A 22,836-nucleotide genomic window follows, 5' to 3' on the forward strand; every position below is an offset into this window, starting at 1 on the left:
TCCTGCTTTATCGTCATGTTGGTCGAAAAGCTTTTCGTCGGCTCCTTTGCAGGATGACATCAAATATTCTCGATTGATTTGCATTCCATTTTGTGGCGGGTTGGGCCAGGGATCATGTTTGCTTTACGGCGCAAAAGAAGTAGGCGGCGAAGATTGTAGTTTGCTGCTTGAAGAATTTATTCATGCAATGAATGATTGACTTAAGTTGTTCTATTTTCTGCTTGGACACAATTGAATTGGGAAAACTCAGAAAATGTGACCGAGGGGAATTTTTTTTTTGCCTTATCACAATATCCACGTGAATGACAACATGCAGACATGCAAAGAGATAGAATATGGTGAAGACAAAATAATTATGAAAGTGTCATTAATTAAGAGAAGTGGGCCGACTTGAAAAATTGTGTTTTTTTTGGAACAAAAAGATGATTGATGAAGAAAATGTTGAATCCGGCCATCATGTTGAACGTGTCCACTTTAAGGATCCACAGACGGACAGCCTGTGTTAACCAATGCTGGTTGTTTCCTTGTGACTTCACACAAAAACCATTCAGGAAAAAAAGCTGGTCAATGTAGCTGGACCTTCTCCTGAGAAGCCAAATTGCGCCGTTCTCTAATTGGCGATGTAGATGGTCTTGAACCTCTCAAAAAGGCCCACGTCGCTCTCCAGCTGCTTCATCTGCGCCTCCAGTTGCACTTTGCGACTTTTCCTCACCAGCGTGTCCGCAGCCACCGGCAGACGATGGTACTCGTTGTGCAGCTCGGCCAAGGTGCTCTTCAGGCGCTTCCGGGGAAATCAGACAACTTCAGACTTTTCTATTTTTTCCTATTTGTGTTTGAGCAGCGAGTCGGGTCGGAAGTACCTGCAGGTTGGCTTGCCGCTCGCCCTCCGACAGCTGCCGGATGGCGCTTTGCTCCATCTGCTCCTCCAGATATTTGTCGTACTCCTCCACAGCTCTGCGCACTTCCTGGCTGCGATGCTGCAGGTACTCGGGCACCTCGCCGTAACACTGGGAGTGGCCGGCACGCAGAGGTTTCAAGGTCCGGCACGTTTCTCCCACGCTCGGCTGCATTTTACCTTTTTTTTGATGTACTTGGGGACCAGTCCGGAAGGTTCCAGGAGCGCCTTGTGGCCTCGGTGGGAGTCGACAGAAGCTAGCTGCGATTTGGTGGGCACCGGTGTGGTGGGCTTGACCATGTTTCTCTTGCTGTGGGGGCCCAAAGGCGGGTGTTCTGACCTCAAGGGGACGGCGGGTTTCTTTGCAGTGCACATGCGATGACAACGCTCTTTTACTGTGAGACAAAAAGGAGAGCGTTCATGGGACAATAAGGACTCATTCAGACAATAAGGCATTGGTTACGCAAAACTCACTTTCAGGTAGTTTGGGCTCTTTGGAATGCTTCTTCAGGTATTTATCTGGAGATGGAGTCTCCACTTTTAGTGGTCCCATCGTTTTCATTGCATTCTTGATCGGTTTGTCCTTCAGGATAACTACTGGTCGGAACTTGGACTTGCGCCTGGAGAAACAGCACAGAAATTGTAAACCATTTCTTGTCAAATCATCTGTGAAATCTTTCCTAATGATCACACACGGAACTAGGGAGAGACAACAATGTTGGAAAATGTACATCTGCTTACTTGTTAGCTTAGCTTGTGTTTTTCTCGGACTTTCACTTACTTTGGCTTTTCAGTGTGAACCTGCTCAGGTAAAAAATTGTAGATGCTCTCTTGGGGAAACACCGTTTTGGCCATGTTAAAAAATGTTACAGGGTACAGATGAAGTCGTTAATTGTCGTAAATAATTAGTTCCAGTCGTAAATTAGCCGCGCTAACTGACGTTAGCTGGAAAGTTCTCTGAGGATTCTGCTTTGGCTTGTTGCTAGGCAACCAGCGTGGACCGTGCGTTGCCTTCAGGTGCAGTCCTCAATTAGAAAATCTTTAGTTTTAACGTTTATTATTATGCTTTTACTGGCTCAACAATTTTTTTAACCACTTGTCATTTGTAAGCGTATTCTAAAGAAAAAACGCTGTATTCAAACGTTCACTACTACGAACTGTGCAAATTAATGCCGTTATTCCGTACTTCCCTGCGTAATAATTTGTAAACATCCGCTTTTTTGTTCTTTCCCTCCTGAAAATGAGTCGCAAGGAAGTAAACATTTGCTTATAACGCGTTCCAATGAATGACCCTGAACGCAGCGTTACGTGCCTTGAGCCTCGTCAATTTTTGCCCTTCCCGCGTGCCGTACAGCCGTAGTTGTTTTGAACTGGCAAGATGACACCAACCGTAAGAAAGTTTGTACTACTACGGAGTCTTCGAAAGCATAAATTGACGCTTTGGGGGGCTTACAAAAGCGACATTTGACGCGAGGTTTCATTTTAAATGTATATTTTTAACGCCAGTTGACAAAGGTGGAAGAACAAGTAGGGACAAGCCTGTGAGCTTGTAGTCTCGACACGACCTTGATTGATGTTACTAAATAGAAGCAGTTAGCGACTTGCAAGTCGTGTTTAATGGATTGTAAGAGCGATTCTGTCCTTTCAGTTTGCCATGGCTTTATTAAGAGCACTGCCGCTTGCCTTAAGAACATTTAGATGCAGCCCGGGTCCACGTTGGAAGTCAAATTCATGGCTTTCCACGCAAACTTGCGCCGTTGGCTGCCCTCGGGAGAACAACATCCTCATCATGGGTCCACCTGGAGCAGGCAAGACCACAGTGGGCAGGATCGTGGGCGGCAGACTGGGACTCCCAGCGGTTGACGTAGACGACGACGTCTTGGAGGCGACTTGGAAGATGCCCGTCGCTGCCAAGTTGGCTGCCGTCGGCGGCAAACGTTTCCTGGAAGAAGAAGGTCAGTTGTTGTGCAACTTCTCGGCTTCCGGATGCGTCCTTTCGCTGACGGGCTCCAACCCTCTTCATACTGAGGCCATGCGGCACGTCAAGCTAAGCGGCGTGGTCGTCTACTTGGATGTGGACGGCGAGGACATCCTGCAGCGGCTCCACAGAATGAAGGTGGACAGGATCGTGGGCCAAGAGACGGGACGGAGCATCGGGGACATCTTGCGGTACAGGAAGCCGTTTTACGAGCGGTGGCTGGACGTGCGGGTGTTGTGCGGTCGAGGCGACACGGCGGAGGAGGTGGCGGAGAAGGTGCTGCAGGCCGTGGAGAGATTTCACAACCCCGCCGCCGAGACGTACGTGTCCACCAGGGCTGACGGAGAAGGACGGAAAGCACGCTTCAGCGACGTGGTGGTGGAGGGTCCCGCCCCGGACGGGGGTCTCTACGTACCCGAGAAGGGCTTCCCAAAGATAAGTCGCCGTGAGTGGTCCAGACTAGTTGATATGTCATATCCACAGCGAGCTTTGGTGTTACTGGAGAAGTGCATCCACCCGTTGGAAGTCTCCGCCGTGGATTTGAGAGAAATGGTGTTCAAGGCGTACGGTTCCAACTTTTCTAGCGAGGAGATTGCACCCGTCAAACACCTGATGCACAATATGTACGTGCAGGAACTTTTTCACGGCCCCACCGCTTCCTTCAAAGACTTGGCCCTGCAGCTGATGCCCCGACTCTTCGCCCACTGCCTGCCGCCCATGTGCAACTACCTGATCCTGGTCGCCACCTCCGGCGACACGGGCAGCGCCGTTCTGAGCGGCTTTGGCGGTCTGCGCGGTGCCGACAGACGCAGGACCGCCGTGCTGGTCTTCTTCCCGGAAGACGGCGTGAGCCGCATCCAGAAGCTGCAGATGAGCGGCTTGGCGCGCGCCCACGCCAAGGTCGTGGGCGTGCGCGGCCATTTCGACTTCTGCCAAAGGAGCATCAAGAGGATGTTTGGTGAGGCGGGCTTGGCGGGGCACCTCGCCGCCGAGTACGGCACCGTGCTCAGCACCGCCAACTCCATCAACTGGGCGCGTTTATTACCGCAGGTGAGTCCACCAGCTGGAAGATTTCAACCAGCCGCCCACAATGGAAACTGCAGATACAGTCATGTGGTGTTTTTTTGTTTGCAGGTCCAATAGCGATTATTAGTAGTCAGGAACGCCGATAACCGACATACGGAGCCGATATTCATTTGTAGTGAAAAGGAAAATATTTCAATCAATATTCATATTTAAATTGATAAATATTTTACATTTGGAATAATACAAGCTTAAATGCCTTCAAGGCGTGTCCATTCACTCGTTCACTCCCAGTCATTTTGTCGTTTGCTGCCTTTTGCATGTGGACAATGTAAGCGTTGTTTTTCTGCTGCAGGTCGTCTACCACTCGGCCGCCTACCTAAACCTGTGCCGGGACGGCGTGATCCAGCCGGGAGATCCCATCGACGTTTGCATCCCTACCGGCAACTTCGGCAACGCCATGTCGGCCGTGTACGCCAAGCAAATGGGCGTCCCCATTCGGAAAGTCATCTGCGCGTCCAATCGCAACCGGCTGGTGTCCGACTTGATCAACACGGGTGAGTACGATCTCCGGGAACGCCGTCTGATCCCCAGCCGCTCCCCGGCCATCGACATCCTGGCATCGTCCAACCTGGAGAGGTTCATCCACCACGTGTCGGGCGGCGACGGCCCGCTCGTCAAGGACTTGTTTGCGCGTTTAGACCAACGGCGGCGTTTTCGCCTTCCTGACGCGATTCTCGGCAGGGTGCGACAGGAAGTGCGGGCCGGCTGGTGCTCGGAAGAAGACTGCCTGGCCGCCATTGGGGATGTTCACACGCACGCCAACTACGTGATGGACACGCACACGGCCGTGGCCAAAGTTGTGGCGGAGCGGCTTCAGGACGGCACGTGCCCCGTCGTCATTAGCTCCACCGCTCATTACGGCAAGTTTGCGCCGGCAGTGTTGGAAGCTTTGCGAGCGCAGAACATTCCGGAGGACGCTTTGGAGCAGCTGAGGATGTTGCGGCGTGCCGCGTCCAGGCCGGGAATGCACAAGGACGTGATGGGATGCCTCAAGGAAGCGCACGGACGGGAACGCGCCGTTTGTCAAGCCGATTACAGCCTGCTGGTAGAACAAGTGGAGAACATGTTGCACGACGCCTTCCTCAAAGTCCTGTAAAATCGAATAAATGAAAATTGGACAAAAAACATTTGGTTTGTAATGTTTGATCTTTTTGGATTGCGGTTCCGCTCATTGGCAACACGTTTCCAGCATTTTCATTTTTCAAATCTCATCAAAAATTATGCGTGAATCACTCCTTACCAAGGTTATTTTAGTTAACAAAAAATAACGAAAAAACGACATTTCCAAAAACAATTTTGTTAACCAAATAAAGTAAAAACGAAAATACTTACTTTCTAACTTTTGGGAATGATTTTAAATGTGGTTTTAAGTATATTTTGATTTGAACCGGAGTAAGGACGTTTGAAAGTGACGTCATCTATCACCAGCCAATAGAAATGTACTTTCAGATGACCTCACTCCGAGGCCACCATTTTGCGTGCTTGACTGATTTTGCTTGTCTGCATTTTCATTTAATTCAGCCGGAATGCAACGCTCGGTAAGAAATGGTACTTTTTTCATTTAACCATGTGTTTATTAAATATTGCGCACAATTATTACACTTTTTTTTTAAAGAAAGAAAACGAATACTGAAACTAAACTCGTCTAACCATTTTTTCGAATAGCTAAAACTGATCAACTAACAACCATCCCGAAACTAACTACATTTCAAAAACAAAACTGAAGACGAACTAAAAACGTAACTAAAATGAACATTCCTAAACTCTCATAACTCTGCTCCTGACTTTTGTTGTCTTCAGTCTGTCTTGAAAATCTCGTCCAGTTTTCTCAACGTGTTGTTTGTTGGCTCTCGTCCCTAATCAAGTGTCCAGTCAGCTTGCAAAGTGCTGCTGGTCCCAGTGGCACTTTGCTGCTTCGACAAATGTGAAAGCGTAATGGAGCGCGGGCAGGGGGTGGATGCTGTGCCCGAGGGGGGGAAGATTTTTGCCCGCTCAGCGACAATCCGATCTATTTGCCTGTCGGGGGTCGCGGGGGTGACTCATTTCAAACCAGGTGCTGCCTCAGCAGCTGCTGGCGGAGGACGCCGGAACGCGGGAAGATCGCTTTCACCCGAGGCCGAACTGCTTCCACTGCGCGTGCTCAAGAAGAAAATCCAGTGCTGACTCATCTATCAACTGCTTTTTTTTTTTTTTTTGTTTTTTTTTTTTTGAAGGTCCGAGTTATCATGTTGATGGAGATGTAACAGGACAGTCAAACCCCTTTCCAGTGTGATGTGTCACTTTCACGTGTGGCGATGTAGTCAAGCTGGAGCTTGGCAGGTGAGGAACAAAAAAAAGTCTCTTGGGTGAGGATTGATTATGAATCCCGTGAAGGACACGCCCCCGCTGCAGTATGATTGGCTGCTGCCTCCTAGCAGGAAGCAGGCAGGTGATGAAACATGATGAGCACACATTTAAGTACAAAATAAAAAATAATCACCTTTGTAAGGCCGCCACACTTCAATCAGATGCTCCAGTGGGCGTGTCTTACCTGGATGCAGCAGCCAATCCTATTGCAGTGGAGCTTGTCCTGCCTTCAACTCAAGTGTGGTTTATACGTTTTATTCGAGTGAGTGCGTGCGTGCGCGCGCGCGCGGCGAGTAAAGAAGCAGCCTGCATCTGTTGCTCAGCATCGCGTGCGCGGCTGCTTGAGCTCAGAGAATTCCTCGTCCTTCGCCAACACAACAATGGAGGCTCGTCTGCAGCAACGTGCAGGAGACTTTGTTGCTAATGAGGAGCCAAAGAAGAAGTTACTTTATTTATTATATATATATATATATTTTTAAATGAATCGTCTAGTTAATTGGTTATGGGAATTGTATTCTGCCAAATATCAGAATCGGCATTGGCCTCAAAACATCCAGATTTGTTGTGCCCGCTCACTCATTCATCTGAAGTCATCGAAAGCGGGCATTGAAAAAAAAAAAGTTCTTATTTGAGCATTTGACCTCTTTCAAGTATCTTCTCCATCCATCTCGCACTCCAGACGCGAGCAATCGCTGATCGCAGGAGCGAAGTCGAGCGCTTGTGGGGATGGACCGGCGGCCGTGATTGACAGCTGGCTGACGGGCTGACTGCTAAGGTCAGTGTGAAAGCAACACTCGCTCTTGATTTACACGCGGAAATCACGGTCATCGTGAGCTTGAGTTTTTATTCTTGTAGCAAAGGTCTTGGACAAAAGTATTGGGACACAGCAGGGTTGTTGTCCCTAGCTGGATTTGAACCCAAAAACATTGACATGCTTCCAGCTGTGTTGGAAAAGCTCGCTGAAGACACTTTTCACACGTCGTGCTTGGGTGCGAAAGAAAGAAGATCCTCCCTGGCAGTCAAAAGTCTTCCCAGAAGAGTGCAAACTGTCCAACTCACCACACTTTTCACTCCCTGTGGGACGCCGGTGCCCGCAGACGGGAATGGGCGGCACGCGGCGTCCTCGGCACGAAGCTGGCGAGTCACAAAAGAAGACCAAAGGTTCGTTTCGCCGTCTGTTCAAAAGAAACACACACTCGCGTGTGTTGTGCGACTGACACAAGCTCAAACGATTAATTGGATTATATTGGCTCTTTTAACTCATTTGCTCCCAAAAATCTATAAAAAGGTTCTACTTCAAATATTTCCATGGTCCCAAAAACGTTTTTTTTTATGCTCGAGCACACCAAAGGGCCTCTCAACTGCAAAGGACGGCCAAAGCAATGGTAGTTATTACAGATAGCGGCCAGCAGGTGGCAGGAGAGTATAAGAGATCAACCAGGGCCGTGTTGCAAAAAAGTGGATTTCTAAACAGATTTGTGAATAATGATGAAACTTAGCGATATTCTAATGCTAATTGCTGCAAAACGGAAACAAATACAAATATACTTTTTTTTTTCTCCTGATGAAAGAAGAGACTTTAATCTTTCTTTGGTAGCTTCCATGTTTGTATAGCAACCTAACCTTGCTTTTAGAACAGATCCACAATGAGGCCCTGGGTGACATCTGCAAGTCATATCTTCATTATTGAAAGCATTAAAGGACCCAAAAGAAGCTGTTTGTTTATTTTTGACTCAATCAACTGATGAATAAATGATTGTTTTTCGTTACTCAAATTCATGTGTTTAAATATTATTGTTATCAATCATGTATTTTTGTATTATTTTCTGCTCTTATTGGCTTTTGTACAGGCGCGTAGACAGTTGGTGTTGCCGATGCGAGGAGGAGGAGGGGCTTTAAGAGCGCCCACTTCCCGGTGGTGAGTCTTTCCCCCCCCCCCTTTCTTTTCTTTTCCTTTTTTTCTTCTTCTCCCTCTCGGTCGCCGTCTTCGCAGGCCAATTTCATGCTCGTTGTGGTCGGAAGAGGACGAAGTGCGTTTGAAGCTCCCGGCTGGATCGCCGCCTGCAGAAAATAGAACAATATAACCTCCCTCCTCCTCCTTCTCCTTTTTCTTCTTTTTGCTCCTGGTTTGGATTCAGTCTGCACGCAGGGGAGGACGCCACCGCCACCGCCACCGCCGCCGCAGCAGCAAGCAGACAAGCAGACAAGCAGGCAGGCAAGCAGGCATCCGCTCCTCTGCTCTCCTCTCTCCATCCTCCGCGGAGACTCCATGAAGTGTCGCTGAAGCGCGTTGCGAGGAGACGAGCGGGAGGTGTGTGCGTGCGTGTGCGTGCGTGTGGTTTGCCTCTTTGGAGGGGGAACACACAGAAAAAGGCTCGGGAGGCTTCGGAGATCCCACGAGTGGCCGAGCGATGGTTTAGCGTCGTTCCCCCGCTTGGAATCGCCGCCGCCCGCAAAATCCCATCCAACCTCATCAGCGGACGCGACGTGGAGGGCGATGGAGGCCGTCTTCCGGCTGGCGTTGCTGCTGCACGTCGGCTTGGCGATGGCGGCGGCGCACGGAGCCGCTCGCCGGCCGTCGGCGCACCTCCGCGGCGGAGGCGACGAGGAGGTGCGGGAGCAGGAGCGCCTCCCCGCCGCGGTGGCCGACTTCCTGCGCACGGGCGACTCGAGCGCGCTTGAGCAGGCCAATTGCTCACGCAGGTTCGAGCTGCCGCTGGCGGGGGGGCCCCCCGCGAACCCGCAGCGCTTGGCGCTGGACGCGCTGCTGCACGCCGCCAACTTGCTCAGCTCGCTGCTGCAAGCCAACAGGTCCAGGGAGCAGCAGAGCGTGTGGCGGGACGGCGAGTGGTGCCGCGCTCTGGTGCGAAGCCTCCTCCTGGGGGAGCGGAAGGTCCAGCGGGCCGTGGTGGCCTTCTCCTCGGACGGGCCCGGGGTCCGCCTCCAGGCCAGCAGGGCCGCCGGGGGCCAGATCGTGCTGCGGGAGCTCTCCGGCCTGCAGCGCGAGCGCGAGCGCGAGCGCTCGGGAGACGGCGAGTGGCACCGGCAAGCGGAGCGCGGCAAGAAGAGCGGCGCCGTCCACAAGAAGCCGCCCGGACGCCATCTGGCAGCCGTGCACGGGGACGAGTCCCCGAGCAGAGGCCAAAGTCTGACCGTGGACAAGACGCACGTCAAGTGGTCGCCGCCTTACCTGGAGTGCGACAACGGCAACTTTGTCCCTCGCTGGCTGCTGACCTTGTCGGCTGCCTTCTACGGCCTCGGGTCCGACGTGGCTCCGGAGTTCAGGTAAGAGCGACTCGCCTGCGTATCATGAGCTTGATGCCGGTTAGGACTTTTACGGCTTTTAGCGGTTGCTCGTCCAAATCGAGGTCATTGAATTTGTCAACTTTCCCAAAGTCAACAATTTGTAAGTTTACGGTTCCTCGTTTTCCGAGAGCTTAAAATGTCTTTCCATCCATCCATCATTTTGCTGGACTGTCTCAGCTGACTTTTTAGAGGCAACTTTTAACTTCTAAATTGACGGTCATCATTGCAACAGTCCAGAAGTGTCATCGTTGGCCGCTTGGATTTCTGATGACAAACTCCCACAAAGTTGTTTTTGTTGTTCAAAATTCACACCAAAAAAAACAAAGTTTTGTCGATCGGAAACGTGAAGCAGTTCTCACCAGTCTTGTTAAACAATAAGTACATGTATCAATCAATTGTCACTCCGATGATACAAAACTGTCCTGGAAAGCATTTTTGGTTCTGATGCAAAGTTGAGCAGAAGCTGCTATGGCGGGACCCCGTCTTGCCAGTGGGTTGGTGTCGCTGCCCCTCCAAAAAGAAACAACAAAGCAGAATTGAGTTGGCCGTCGCAGTACTTTTGGAGGGGACGGATTTTTGGAAGACGGCAACCATAAAAGGATTCCCACAAACGTTTGACTACATCAAGTGTGTGCACATGCGGGTAATAATAATCCGTCTTTGAAAACACAGTGTGACCCCCCCCAAAAAAAGTGGTTTGAACTGGAGTCTATAAATAGTCCAAGCCACGGCGGAAAACGTCCGGCTGCAGCCGTGAAAGCAAATTTTTGTCCTGGACGAGGCGATGAGTCACGCAAGTGAAAAAAGAAAATCACAGCCGGCAGCTTGATGTGTTTTTGGCCGTCGCCGCGTTGTGTTGTGTGATGTTGACGCCGGCGCGCTGCAAGAGTCAAGTGTTGGAGCGCCACACAATCCTGACCAACATCATCTTCTCAATCAATAATTCATCCGCATCACTAGTTGTGCGTGTGCGTGTGCGTGTGCGCTCTTCAATCAATGTTTAATTGATACACCTCTGCTAGCTCGCAGGCGGCCCCCGTTTGCAAATGAGTCCAGACGTGCCGCGACAGCCCGCCACGTCCACGTCATCGCCGATCAATCGGCTAATCCAATGCTTCATGGTCCAAAAGGCGTGCTTTGACGCTTTGAATTTCATCGGCGCCTCAAACATCCTTCACACTTTCAAGAGGAGTTTTTTTATTATTATTGTTGTTGTTGTTGCCTCTCGGCCACCAGCAGATGGCTGACGTGACGCGTAGGTGACGTTTTGTATCCTTTAAGGTCTCCAGAGAGGTTTAAGGAGTTGGCAAAACGGTCTTCCCTCACGCTTGACTTTGTGGCGAGCGGCCGGGTGGGCCGGCGGGTGGGCAGAGCGCCCTGCGAAGGCGCGGGATGCCCCAAAACAGCATCTGTTGTGGTGGAGGCCGTCCAGAAGCAGATGGGACGGAAAGCCCGCAAGACCCTCGTGGGCTCCAGCATTTGCATCACTCACAAGTCTCAATTAGCGCCGGTCCATCATACGACCCCGACCGTGAATTTGCAACCATTGAATAAGACTGCAAAATCCAAAGAAGAAGCGCACGGGCCGCCCTTTATTTGCTTTGACAGCGTTTTGGCCACAGGCGGCGTCGTGTCCTCTTTGATGAGCGGCGACAGCACTCAATAAAAGGAGCCGCTTGGCGTTGTAATGGCGGCGTCCTGCCCGGCAGCCACACTGCGCATTACTTTCTCCTCCCCTCGTCAGCGTAATGCATTTCTGTCACTTAACACACATTTTCTTCAGGGAACACACACACGAGGCTTGACATTGGTTTTGTTGCTTTGTGAAATAATGCGCCACATACGCCTTCTTGTCTCGAACCCTTTGCACGAGGTTCATCGGGGCATGCGGCTTTTGTTGTTGCGTCCGTCGTTCAACATCTCCACGTGATTGACGGCAACCGCTGCAAAAAATGCCATCGTTTTTATTCCCATCTTGCCAATCGGACACAATATTTGTTTATCTTGTTTGACTTTTGCCGTTATGGGTCCAAATCATATCATCAAAGGCGTTCGCCGGCAGTTCGGTTGGCTTCCAGGACAATCCAAATTGTTGTTGGCCGACCTCTTGGCTTGCGTCAGCTTCCAAATGCTTCGGCAGTTTTGTGCTCTTCATGCAAATGCACTTTGCACCGCTTAAAAAAAAAAAAAAAAAAAAAAGGTACGACCTGAGCGACTCCAATGAGTTTCCCATTTGCGCACGAGTGACACAAAAAGTCACTTTTTTCTCGCATTCCAAAGCCAACTCAATAACTACGAAAAAATGGCACCGCAATTGAATGCTAATCTGGCCCCGCCCACTTTGCCAATCAGAAGATTTATTCAAATGTTTGCTGCCAATCTTCAAGCGTTGACATTCAGCCTTCATTTGCCAAAGACGAGCTTGCATCAAAGACGGACTGGCCACGTTTTGATGAAGGTCCCTTTGGAGGCTAAAAGCAATTACGCAGATGCGAGTGCGTCGGCCTCCATGAAGGCGGAAAAACATTAGCCAAGCCCGACTGAGCCGATTCACGACCGGGCCGGGCCTTTTCCAGCCTCAAACAATGATGCATGAAAGCAGGGAGTGTTTTGGGGGGGGAGGGGACTCGCACCTCCAGCTCTTCAAGTCTTCTCTCCATGACAGGCATGCACTCACCGCCAACGATGAGGCGCTCTAAAGCTGCTACGCCAGCATTCTAGGTTTGGGTTGAACCTTTAGCTAGCTAGCTAGCTAGCTATGCGTTTCAATTGCAATCAAAGGCGCTCAAGTCGTATAAAGTGGGGGAGGGGCGACTCGCGCCACACTCCGAAATGTCGTGTCGTGGAAAATTGAAACAAGGAAAAACAGTTCAACACAATATAAATTCAGTTTGAGACACAAATCTCTGTATTACATGCAAAACACTTATTACAACTGGAATAAAACAGCGGCATCTGGTGGGCAACAACACATTGACGTGGACCCTCAGGAGTGCTTGAAGGGGGAAAAAAGTTGACAAATTGGTCTGTTGTGTTTTCTGTGTCTGCTTCTGTTATTGCAAAACGGGCAAGTGAAACCGAGGTCATTTCTCTACAAAGAAAGGCAAAAAAACAAGCAAGTCGGCAGGCAAGCGGCGGAATAGAGCGAGGTCACGGGGGTCACGGTGGGGGTCACGGTGGTGGTCACGGGGGTCCCTGGCAGCTGCAGTTATTAATAACAGTGGCAAGCCGGCCCCCAAGCCGCCCCGTGTCCGCCGGGAAGCCGCTTCCGGTAACGCTATAGCTGCAGTAACATAAGATGGCGCTAGTGTGCCAATGAGGGCTATCATTATGACGCTCTTGTTACAGTGTTATGACACCGTCATGCTTGAAGAAGGTTCGAGTGGAGCCCAGTGTGCTCACCTGGTTCCTGTTTACCTTCAGGAACGCAACTTGGGGCTTTTATTTCTGCGTCTCGTAGAGTACGACGCTGTTATGACACAATTACTATCCTGTCTTCAAATTGAAGTGAAGCGGAGCCAAGTGAACGCGACTGGCTTTTGTACACGAAACGAAGACAACGTGACAGCAGTACGACACTCGGGGTCCTTACGCTGTTTTTACTCATTTGTGTGGGCTTTCTCATTAGTCACGTCATGAGGTCGCGCTTGCCTGAAAACTCGCTTTTTGTTCCATGAAAATGTCGTTTTTCTTTGCTAGCATTTGATGCCTCGTGGACGCGCTCATGTTGACGTTGGCCTGGTGTGTTGCAGGGGCGTGGTGCGAGTGGACATTAATCTCCAGGATGTTGATATCGACCAGTGCTCCACTGATGGCTGGTTTGCTGGAACCCATCGCTGCAACCTGACCACTATGGAGGTGAGTGGGCGTGTGTAACAGACACAGCATTGATCCTTTCTCTCTCTTAAAGCGAAACGCTGGCAAACACACACACACACACACGCACACACACACACGCTCAGACTCAGTCAGTCAGCGCTCCACTAAATGACACCCAGGCGGTAAAACCCGAGAAGTGTCCGGATCGTTCTTCCTGCGCGATCACATTACACGGCAAATGCCACTTAACCAAACGCCATCAGCTGTCTCTTTACATGCGTGTGACGACCTCCAAGTAGGCCGTAGGCTTATTTTCACCATCAAAACCTCAGATGACCTTACATGACCTTTATTGACAAACATAAATCCTCTAAGAGACACAGTAACAAGGAAAAGTAAGATGTATTAACAATAGCAGTGAAAGTGGAGATGCTTTATTTTAAGTGAACAGTTTTTCCAAATTACCAAATTTATCACATGGCAAGATACATCAATTAATCAATTACAAATGGAACATCGAGCCTTTTCTTTCTGTAGGCGTAACAAGCAGGATTGAAAAGGATTTGACATTCAGTCATCTTCAGCAAAAACCAGACCGAGCTTGAAATACTTCCTGTTTTCACGCAGTACAAATTAGCGACCAATCACTGTCCAATTTAAAAGCCCAAATTCAAGACTGTTTGCTTTGATAAGATGCTCAACAGGATGAGAGTTACAAGGACCATTGAGACCAAACACCAGAACTTGTATTTTTGAGGTTTTTGACTTCCTTCCTCCAGACGGGACAAAAGTAGCCTTAAGGAGAAAATATCCTTTTTGATTAGCAGGACACAGAGTGGAAGGACATCTCATGCTTCCTTAAAATGGAACAATGAAAACAGCAGCAGCCCCAAAATGGAACCCTGTGGAACACCATACAGTAGAAGAGCGCAACCGAGACTAACAAAACGGATCGGAACCACCAGAACCACCAGAAGAAAATCAAATGATATAAAAGTCTCGTCATCTTATCTGCTAGACCGTTTACAGGTTCTGCCAGATCCATTTGGATTTGTTTTCAACAACTACTCTGAACCCTTCCACGGCTACGTATATCTGACCGAACCCCTCTTTTTTTTTGGTGTTCAGCTTTTCCCCCAATTTTTGCTGACAAGCATTCTGAAAAGGGTGACGAGCGCATCGCGTATCCTGCGATCGTTGCCGTCGTCCGTCCACTTGCCGGCAAATCTGCCGCGTGATTTCAGGCCGCAGATTTTGGGCCTGGCTGGAGATCACGTGCTCCATAATGCATGCCATGTAATGGATTGCAGCGGGCCCCTTTCAATAATTCATCACCCCCCCCCCTTTTTTTTTTTGTCTGAGTACTTCCACCTCTCTGTGGACAGTCAATGACAGATGTGCGTGCGTGCGTGCGTGCGTGCGTGCGTGCGTGCGTGCGTGCGTGCGTGGACAGCAGAAAAAGAAGAGGAGGAAGTGGTTTGTTAGCGTTGTTGCGCTGCAACGACGAGCGCGAGTGCGCTTTGCTCCCGGCGGCGTGATGAAAGATGCCGCGCTTGCGACTCGCCGCGGCTTCCAAATAGCAAACACGCACGCAACAGTCCACACTCGAGTAGCTACGAGTGCACGGGAATATTATTTTATTTATTTCCACACACAATAACAAGATTGATTGATTGGATTATTTCCATTTATTTCGCTGTGTGAATTTTTTTAATAATATCGTCATTTCCATAACGGCTTTCCGAGGACGCAAGTTCTGTAGTTCCTTTGGGAAGGGTTTGGGTTAGTTCTTTGTTAGCTAGTTAGTTGTAAGCTGTTGTTCTTCACAATAAGCACAGCTGCTGAAGATTTTTTTTTTTTTGAAAGCTGGACCAGTTTGGCAGTCCGATTGAAAATCACTGTCCACTTTCAAGACCCACTTCAAGACTTTAGATCCAAGTCCAATTCAACAAGTTCAGCGCCAGCCAAGCTCTGATGGAGGCCAACGTGTGCTGGAAGCCGTTGGCAGCAGCAAATACAATGAAAAGAGCCCCAGAAGTCAACCCTGTGGTACACCACAACCGGGCTCACAACAAGCACGTTTGATGGAAGCCGTTGGCGAGCGTCTCCACTAGCGCTCGCTCACCTGCTGCAAAGCAGCCGACAGGTGCACGCAGCACAATTTGATGCAACACAATTAGTAGAGCGCAAACGTTGTGGTGTCAACACATAAAGCCGAAATCAAAGCACTTCTTGCGGCCGTCCCACCAAAAACAAAACAACCAAATCGGCACGTGGCAAAAAGCCACCAATCGGCGATCCCGTGTGTCACCATTTATTTGCCAGATTAACGTCTTATTGTCTGGCGTCTTTATAACCTGTGCGTGCTGCTGCTCTTAACACGATAACAACACAAAAGACGGTTTTGTGACACGCACGCACGCACGCACGCACGCACACGCATTGACGTTCACGTATGGACAATGCAGACGTTGTGATCTCAATTGATCATCCATTTTTAGAATCAGGGCTGGAACTTGTATTTCTTCGTTCTTCTTGTTACCTAACGGGCTAAATTTAGACCGAGACGGTAATTTATTCCAGGAGACGGAAATAAATTCTATTAATAGGATGTTTTTGTGTGTGTGTTTTACGTCAGTAGGCAACCGGATGAACCGTTATTCAGATCTTGGCTGCTTAAATACGACAACATATCTTCACTTTCCTTCATAGCTGACTCGGTAAACATGACTGTTGACACTTTTTAGGTTTTTCTCAATTGAAATGAAAGAAAATGTCAGAAATCTGTTGAAAACATCAACGACGTTTTGTGTTTGTGTTTTCTTTAAATACGACGTCTCTGGCCTTTTGTTTTGTTAGCATCAAGCTCGGTAAAACTCCCCACTTTTATGCTACATGTATTTTTTTTTTGAACCGGCACCATCCTTGTCGATTCTTCATCTCTGCTCTGTTAGCTTAGCAACATTAGCCGAGTAAACGTGTGTGTGTTTTGTAACTCTCCGACTGTGGAGTATTCCCTCCTCACTTATTCGGCGAAAATGTGCTCAGCCCGCCAGTGGCTTTGCCAGATAAATATATTCTTTGTGCTGTCTGGGGAATTTCCCGCTGCACAAACACGTTGGCAGCGGCGGAGAGCGCCCGGAACCGCCCGCCTTTCCCGCGAGGGAGTCAAGCGCGTCAAGCCCGCCGCCGCCTTGGCCACCAAAAGTGCTCGCACCGTACTTCGCTCCAAGTGTACAAACTTGTGGAAAAGATGAAAGAAGTAGAAGTGACTTCATTTGACTCATTTTCATAAGAGTAAAAAAGGTCAAATGTGGAATGTTGTCAATTACATGAGAAAAAAGCAAAAAGCTCGCTCGCTCGCATTGGCTCAGGCTTTTTATCAAAACGACTTTCCATACATTTTCTGACATAAACTGACTCACAAAAGATGCTAAATTAGCTCATGGAAAAAAAAAGTGTACTTGACATGTATATTTTTTTCCATTGAAGATTCTAAGCTGGCGTTTTAGGCATTTGAAAAACATTCAATTAGCAACATGCTAAGTCAGCCACTTGCGTAACCGATTCCTGACTGGAGGTCCAAACGGTTTAGCGAGTTGACGGCCAAGCGACTCTATATTGTCATTCGCTAACTCCCGCGTCACTTTCAAGCCACACGCATTCAGTCTCACTCACAGATAGGGCACCGCCGTCAGCCGGAAGTGATTTTTTCACTCCGTTAGCAGAGTTTGTGCAACGTGTGATGGTGTGTGCGTGTGATGAGGTGTGATGAGAAGCTCCTGTTTGCTGCTGCAGGTTTGAGCAGAACATCAACAAGCCTCTCGAATCAACAGCAGATCATTTCCTGGTGCCTTCATGCACATCCTGAGCTGGCACTTTGCGCACGCACGCACGCACGCATTCTCTATTTGAGCTCCTTTTGCGTGGCGCTGTCGTCGGTCCTGTGATGATTGCAGGATCCTCGGGCTGGGTTTTGAACATTGCAAATATCTAGCGAGGCTTATTAGCGCTTGATTAGCTGCTGCGCTGGAACGATGCTTGTGCTTGTGCTGATACGAGTGGCAGGGTGCAAAAAGTTCTCCACTTAAGTACAAGTCTGGATACTTGAATGAAAAAATGTATAAAAACATAAGAATACTTGCGCAAGTCCCTGCTCATTCATTTGGTTTCAACCCGTTTAGCGCCTTTTTGCATTTCTTTCTTTCTTTATTTTGACAGAGCATCAGTTTTTTTTTTTTTCAGATTTTTGATTTTCACTGTCAGGACTTGCTCCACTGTTCTCATTTAACTCATTAAACAAAAGTTAAAAAAAGAAAAAAGATCCAGGTTCCTTTTTCATCAGTACGGCACTATTATTAGTCGCTCTACGCAGAGGATAAAGAATGCATTAGTGATATTTTATTGTTCAGTTTGTTGTATGAGTATTTAGCAAGCTAGCGGACTGAAAGGCTGCAAATAATCACTTTGAAGATTCTTATTTTGAAGAATTGGCACTGAAGTCACTGAAGAAGAAAAAATTGACGACAGGAAGCAAGTATTTGTTTGTTTGTTTTGCTAAGCATCAGGTCCTAATGAGCTAGCATTAGCTGGCTGTTGCGGTAGAAGAAGCCGACCGACCGACTCTGCCCTCGACATCAATTAGCGCGACCGGGAGGTTTGATTTTCCCCGTCTGGAGGTGACGCCGGAGAAGGTCCGTTTGAAGTCATGAGAAGCCGCTGTACTCGATGTGTTAGCGTGTGTGCGCTACAGCTCAATTAGCGGCAAATCACAAGCGCGGGGCACGTTGCGTACGGACCACGCTTGAGGCTGCTTAACTAGATGCAGCGGGAGCGAACGCTGCGGTCGCAATGCTGGAGGAAAAAGTGACATCCAACCCGAGTGCATCTCGGGAAAACCGGATGGCAACCTTGTCAAAAGAATGCCTGGCTAATGAGACAAATGGAAGGAAACGTTGTCATGTGCATGCCAGGCCACTAAGTGGCATTGTAACGGTAGAATGCAACATCTATTTTTAGCATTCATATCGCTGCTGTCACCAAAACATGTCTAGGATTTGATGGCGTGACACGAAAAATGAGTTTAATCTGAAATGTATGTGTTTGTGAAATGGTGCATTGTGGGAAATGAGGTCATATTTGCTTCCTACGAACTAGTACCAAGCCAGGAAATAGATCTTGTGCCGCGCAAGCATGATTAAAAACACTGTCGGTGTCACACACACACACACGTCGCCATGGCAACCTGCAAGTCAGAGCGCGTTTGATTGGCAGCCGCCACAGCTGGGATGCAGACGAGGACGCCGCCGGGGCGCGATGGAGCTGCCGTTGGCAATATTCTTAAACAAGGCTGTGAAGAAATATTAGCTCTGGTCAACATGTTAACGTCACGCAAACAAATTCCGTCGGCGGCTTGTGCGGACCTCGTTAACGTTAACGATACGTTCATGCCTGCTTGGCGGCGTTCGCAACAATATCAACACAAGGCCAGCAAACATCAACAGCGCACATTCAAAAAGTAGCTCGCGGCTTGCATCACTCACGTCGGACCAATAATTAGGATTGTTACTATTATTGTCATATTTATATCTATATTTTTATAGATATAAATATGTATATAAAATTTGTATTGGCCTGTCACGTGTTGTAGTAAGAATATTTAATAATAATGTGCTGATCATGAAAAGATGCACCAGGTTAGAAAGTTAAGTGAAAAATGTTGATACTATTTTTTTTTAAACTAAAAATGTGAAAAACAAAAGCATAGCGAAGCCGAGCAAGAAATGAATATCAATAAAGACCTGCGTGACGAGAGGAAGGTCGAAAAGCTACCGACTTGTTTTCCTTTTCTGTCGTTGGTCCACATGCTGCGGACGTCAGGTAGAACCAGGCGGGCTGCGCCGTCTGGGCCGCTTCCTCCGCTTCCTGCAAATGCTGGCCTCTGTGGGGGAGGGCGGGGGACGCGCTATTCCTGGATCTTCCCTACACACGCACGCACGCACACGCACGTGCACGCGCGCACACAAGACTCCTCCGGCATCTCCGCACGCAGCCGGCCATTCGACTTTGGCAAGGTGAAGCTGAAGACTCGCCTCCACCCGTGTCGCTTGTCAGCAGTTCCCGCGTTGGTCCAACTAAAAAACAAACAAACAAAACCTACTTTTTGTGGTGGGATTGCGAAGCCCATTTCAGGAACAGCGCCACGATTTGTTCTCTCTCGGGCGAGCGAGGAGGGGCTTGACCCATACGTACGTGCATCCCAAATAATTGATCTATTTGAGAACATGAAATCTAACGCTTGGGGCGGAGGTCCGATTTTTGCGTGGCCACAGCCCCAATGTAGCCCCCCCCCCCCCCCTGGCGGACCTCCAGATACGTATACTATTAACTCGGCCAAGTACCAGTTGGGCAAGTTAGTGACTTTCTGTTTTGAAAAGTGTTTGGTCCGTTAGACTAGCTGGTTAGTTAGTCTGTTATTGGGCTAGTCAGTTGGCGGGTTGTCCAGTCAGCTGCAGCTGGCTGGGTTGGTCACTTATTCCGTCGGTCGGTCGGTTGGTTGATCGGTCAGTTAGGCAGGTGGTTGGCTGGTTGGTCAGTTAGTCCATTAGCCAGTCAGTTAGCTAACTTGGTGGGTTGATCAGTTATTTTCAGTCAATTAGTTAGTAAACTCGGTGGCCTTGTTACTTAAGTTGGTTACGTAGCTAGTCAAGATTAAGTTAACTAAGTTATTCACTGAGCTAGGTAGTTGCTTAGCTGGTCAGTTAGAGTTGCAGAAACAAACATCCCAAATTCCAACATGACTTTTTTGGATTGGGTTAAGCCGGCCGGGTGTACGGCGGTTAGGGTTGGACTTCCTCGCAACAATTTCTGTCAAGACGGCTTTGCTGTGACGGTCGAAGATGACCGCAACGTGTCATGAGAAATAAGAGCAATGGCTCTCGTTTAATTATGCAAATGAGCCGCTTCTCGAATTAGATATGAATTATGGCTTGTAATTTGGCGGCCGGCGCAGCCAAGTCTGGCGAGGACAAACCGGGGCGCGTCTCTTGTGTCTTGCTATCGGTGCTGAAATCACACGGAAGAGGCTGTGCTCATTTAGTGCCAGACACAAAGTGAAATAATGACACCTTTTGTCCACCACACGCAACATTTTGATGCCTTCTTCCACTCTCTCGTTAACCTCATTAGTGACTTCTATTACCTTTCTTATGGCATTTTCGCAATGGAGTCTTACAAAAAGATTTAGCTTTTTCTTTGTCTTTATTCCAGGAGAAAAGCTATGCGTGGCATAACAATCACTCTCAAAGCATGTGACCTGACAATGGCATGCTCGTGTAGTCAAGTCATTTGTGGCATAACAATCGCACATTTGTCTAGTCGAGACAATCACTCTCAAAGCTACGCCCGGCCTCAAAATCCCACGCGCGACAATGGTTTACAAATTAATTTTGGGCATAACAATCACACGTTTGTGTCAATCACTTTCAAAGCTGTTTGTGGCTTAACAATCACATGCTGATGTCGTCTAGACAACCATTCTCAAAGCTATGGTATGTGCAGCCTAACGATCACACACCCGTGTAGTCAAAACAATCCATCTCAATCACGCTAACAGCTGTAATGTACGTGGCCTATTGAGCACATGCATGGTCAAGACAATCACTGTCAAAGTTGTGTCATAACAATTCCACACTCATGTACGTGGCCCAGGAAAATGACAAATAAATGAAGCTGATGGAAATCCTTGACAATTCTGTTACCGATTGTTTTGTTTGTTTTTGTTGTTGTCAGTGTTTGCCGATGCGTGGCCACGGCTTCGTCCTGGACAAGTACACGTGTCACTGCAGGAAAGGCTTCTACCACCCTGAGCGACTGGCCGTGGCTGGCTTTACCAGTAAGTCAGCTGCCCGACTCCAAATGTACCGGACCAGTTTGCGCAAGTGTGACGGGCTCGGTGGTTTCCGCTTCAGCAGAAAATGAGGGCGCTTTTATTTTGGAAGGCAAATTTCCCAGACCGGCAAAATCCTCATCCAGTACTCAATAAGCAGACGTCCCACGTTTGTTGTCCTTCCAAGCATACGCGGACGTCTCTGTGCAGACCAATAACAAACCGTGGAGGAAAGCATGGCTCCAACACCTTCAAAACTGTCACTTACTAGCGTTAGCCGCTAACGCTAGTAAGCGACGGCAAGGCTAACCATCGATTGTCCGCTCGAGTCAAGGCTGTTCCAAATGTAGCGTCATCGTCATCATCGGTTTTGCTCGCGTTGGCTGACACAAGCCTTTCCATGGATCCATAAGAGCGGCTAAGCGGCGAGTGTCCTCCTCCCCAGGGCCGGGCGTCGGCGCCGGCGCCGGTGCCAGCGTCGCCAGCGGCCCCAACGCCGACGAGGCGTCCTCCAGCGACTGCCTGCCGTGCCGGCCGGGCTGCGCCTTCTGCAAGGACGACACGCCGTGCGCGGCGCGCCAGGACGGAGCGTTGCGCACCGCCGTCATCTCCTTGCAGAGTCTCTGCGTCCTGGTGGTCTTCGTCAGCATGGTTCTGGTCTACCACTTTCGAAGGAACAAGGTACACCTTGAACGCCACCTCTTATTGGGCATCTCCTGTGTTGGCATGTGCGTGCTTATGATTCCTAAATGAGACGGCGCGGGCTCCGTTTGTGCGCAGAGTATCCGAGCGTCGGGCCTGGTCCTGCTGGAGGCCATCTTGTGCGGTGCGCTGCTTCTCTACTTTCCGGTAAGACATCCTTTTTCTTTTTCAGTCTTTTTCAAAGTCCGCTTTGGTGAAGGTCAGCATTTGTGTGCAAATAAGGTTGTGTCAATGCTTGTTGCCAGGCAGATTTCGTATAGGACTCGATCAGAACTGCCCGTTAGGTCAATTAAGCTCCAAGTTCAAGTGCAGGACAAATTGAACCGTTTGAAAATCTTGGTGTATCGTCAAAAAAAAAAAAAAGCGCCAAAGCGAAACAGAAATCTTTTTTAAATGAATTAAAGAAGCGAATATTGATGCTATTTTAGAATGAAAACAACAAAGAAACAGGCCGTCCAAATAAAAGTCATCTTGATCACAGAGCAGATGAATGATTAACGCTGTCTTGCGTCTTTTTGACGGCGAGTGTGTGACCCGCTCAGATGCCAATAAAATGTGAACGGGCTAACAAAAGCATCTCCATAAATCAGCTTTTTGACAGCTGAACGGATCCGACATACTGTAAGCAGCCGAGGTGTGCGTGCGTGCGTGCGTGCGCGCGTGCGTGCGTGCGACGGAGTGGCTGGTGGCCGCCTGCTAAGCGCACACGCTCTGCAGTTGGTGCGTTGACGAGGTGCTCATGCCGCTTCACCCTCATTTGTCTTTTTTTTTTTTTCCTTGGAAGCATCTCGTCGTCAAACTGAAGACGCTTAGAAC

General features: G+C 48.9%; 3 protein-coding genes across 6 annotated transcripts in view; 2 read left to right on the plus strand and 1 right to left on the minus strand.

Moving 5' to 3' along the window:
• Positions 1-153: 153 nt before the first annotated feature.
• On the minus strand, positions 154-1,902 carry enkur (enkurin, TRPC channel interacting protein). Of its 3 annotated transcripts, none has more exons than XM_077554974.1 (5): positions 1,677-1,902; positions 1,370-1,515; positions 1,076-1,290; positions 861-1,007; positions 154-772 (listed from the first exon to the last, which is right to left on the minus strand). In XM_077554974.1, exons 1-5 carry the CDS (start codon positions 1,748-1,750, stop codon positions 611-613), a joined length of 744 nt encoding a protein of 247 aa, XP_077411100.1. In that variant the 5' UTR covers positions 1,751-1,902; the 3' UTR covers positions 154-610. The 3 variants fall into 3 exon arrangements, with proteins under 3 accessions (XP_077411100.1, XP_077411099.1, XP_077411101.1); XM_077554973.1 differs by having other exon boundaries at positions 154-781; positions 1,677-1,896; XM_077554975.1 differs by having other exon boundaries at positions 154-781; positions 1,637-1,895.
• Positions 1,903-2,201: 299 nt separating this feature from the next.
• thnsl1 (threonine synthase like 1) lies at positions 2,202-5,084 on the plus strand. Its single transcript, XM_077554972.1, has 2 exons — positions 2,202-3,923; positions 4,252-5,084. Exons 1-2 carry the CDS (start codon positions 2,550-2,552, stop codon positions 5,053-5,055), a joined length of 2,178 nt encoding a protein of 725 aa, XP_077411098.1. The 5' UTR covers positions 2,202-2,549; the 3' UTR covers positions 5,056-5,084.
• Positions 5,085-5,428: 344 nt separating this feature from the next.
• gpr158a (G protein-coupled receptor 158a) overlaps positions 5,429-22,836 on the plus strand; it is a 30,387-nt gene continuing 12,979 nt past the window's right edge. Inside the window, exons 1-10 of one of the 2 annotated variants that reach the window (XM_077554383.1) lie at positions 5,429-5,497; positions 6,173-6,278; positions 6,985-7,080; positions 7,161-7,466; positions 8,156-8,223; positions 8,444-9,590; positions 13,364-13,469; positions 21,222-21,324; positions 21,764-21,999; positions 22,099-22,167. In XM_077554383.1, coding sequence (XP_077410509.1) covers positions 8,803-9,590; positions 13,364-13,469; positions 21,222-21,324; positions 21,764-21,999; positions 22,099-22,167 — 1,302 coding nt within the window. In that variant the 5' untranslated portion in view covers positions 5,429-5,497; positions 6,173-6,278; positions 6,985-7,080; ... (1 more) ...; positions 8,156-8,223; positions 8,444-8,802. The remainder of the gene's footprint in view (positions 5,498-6,172; positions 6,279-6,984; positions 7,081-7,160; positions 7,467-8,155; positions 8,224-8,443; positions 9,591-13,363; positions 13,470-21,221; positions 21,325-21,763; positions 22,000-22,098; positions 22,168-22,836) is intronic. The other variant, XM_077554385.1, reaches the window with a different exon arrangement.

The sequence above is a fragment of the Vanacampus margaritifer genome, chromosome 20 (assembly GCF_051991255.1).
Source record: "Vanacampus margaritifer isolate UIUO_Vmar chromosome 20, RoL_Vmar_1.0, whole genome shotgun sequence".
Lineage (NCBI taxonomy): Eukaryota > Metazoa > Chordata > Actinopteri > Syngnathiformes > Syngnathidae > Vanacampus > Vanacampus margaritifer.

What these genes read in the sequence shown, in the direction of transcription:
- enkur (XM_077554973.1), bottom strand. Translation starts at nt 1,750, where the DNA reads ATGGCCAAAACGGTGTTTCCCCAAGAGAGCATCTACAATTTTTTACCT. An exon ending in GTTCACACTGAAAAGCCAAA is followed by an intron (nt 1,516 to 1,676) that starts GTAAGTGAAAGT and finishes CTGTTTCTCCAG; the next exon opens with GCGCAAGTCCAAGTTCCGAC. An exon ending in AGCGGCAAGCCAACCTGCAG is followed by an intron (nt 782 to 860) that starts GTACTTCCGACC and finishes TTTCCCCGGAAG; the next exon opens with CGCCTGAAGAGCACCTTGGC.
- thnsl1 (XM_077554972.1), top strand. Translation starts at nt 2,550, where the DNA reads ATGGCTTTATTAAGAGCACTGCCGCTTGCCTTAAGAACATTTAGATGC. An exon ending in GGGCGCGTTTATTACCGCAG is followed by an intron (nt 3,924 to 4,251) that starts GTGAGTCCACCA and finishes TTTCTGCTGCAG; the next exon opens with GTCGTCTACCACTCGGCCGC.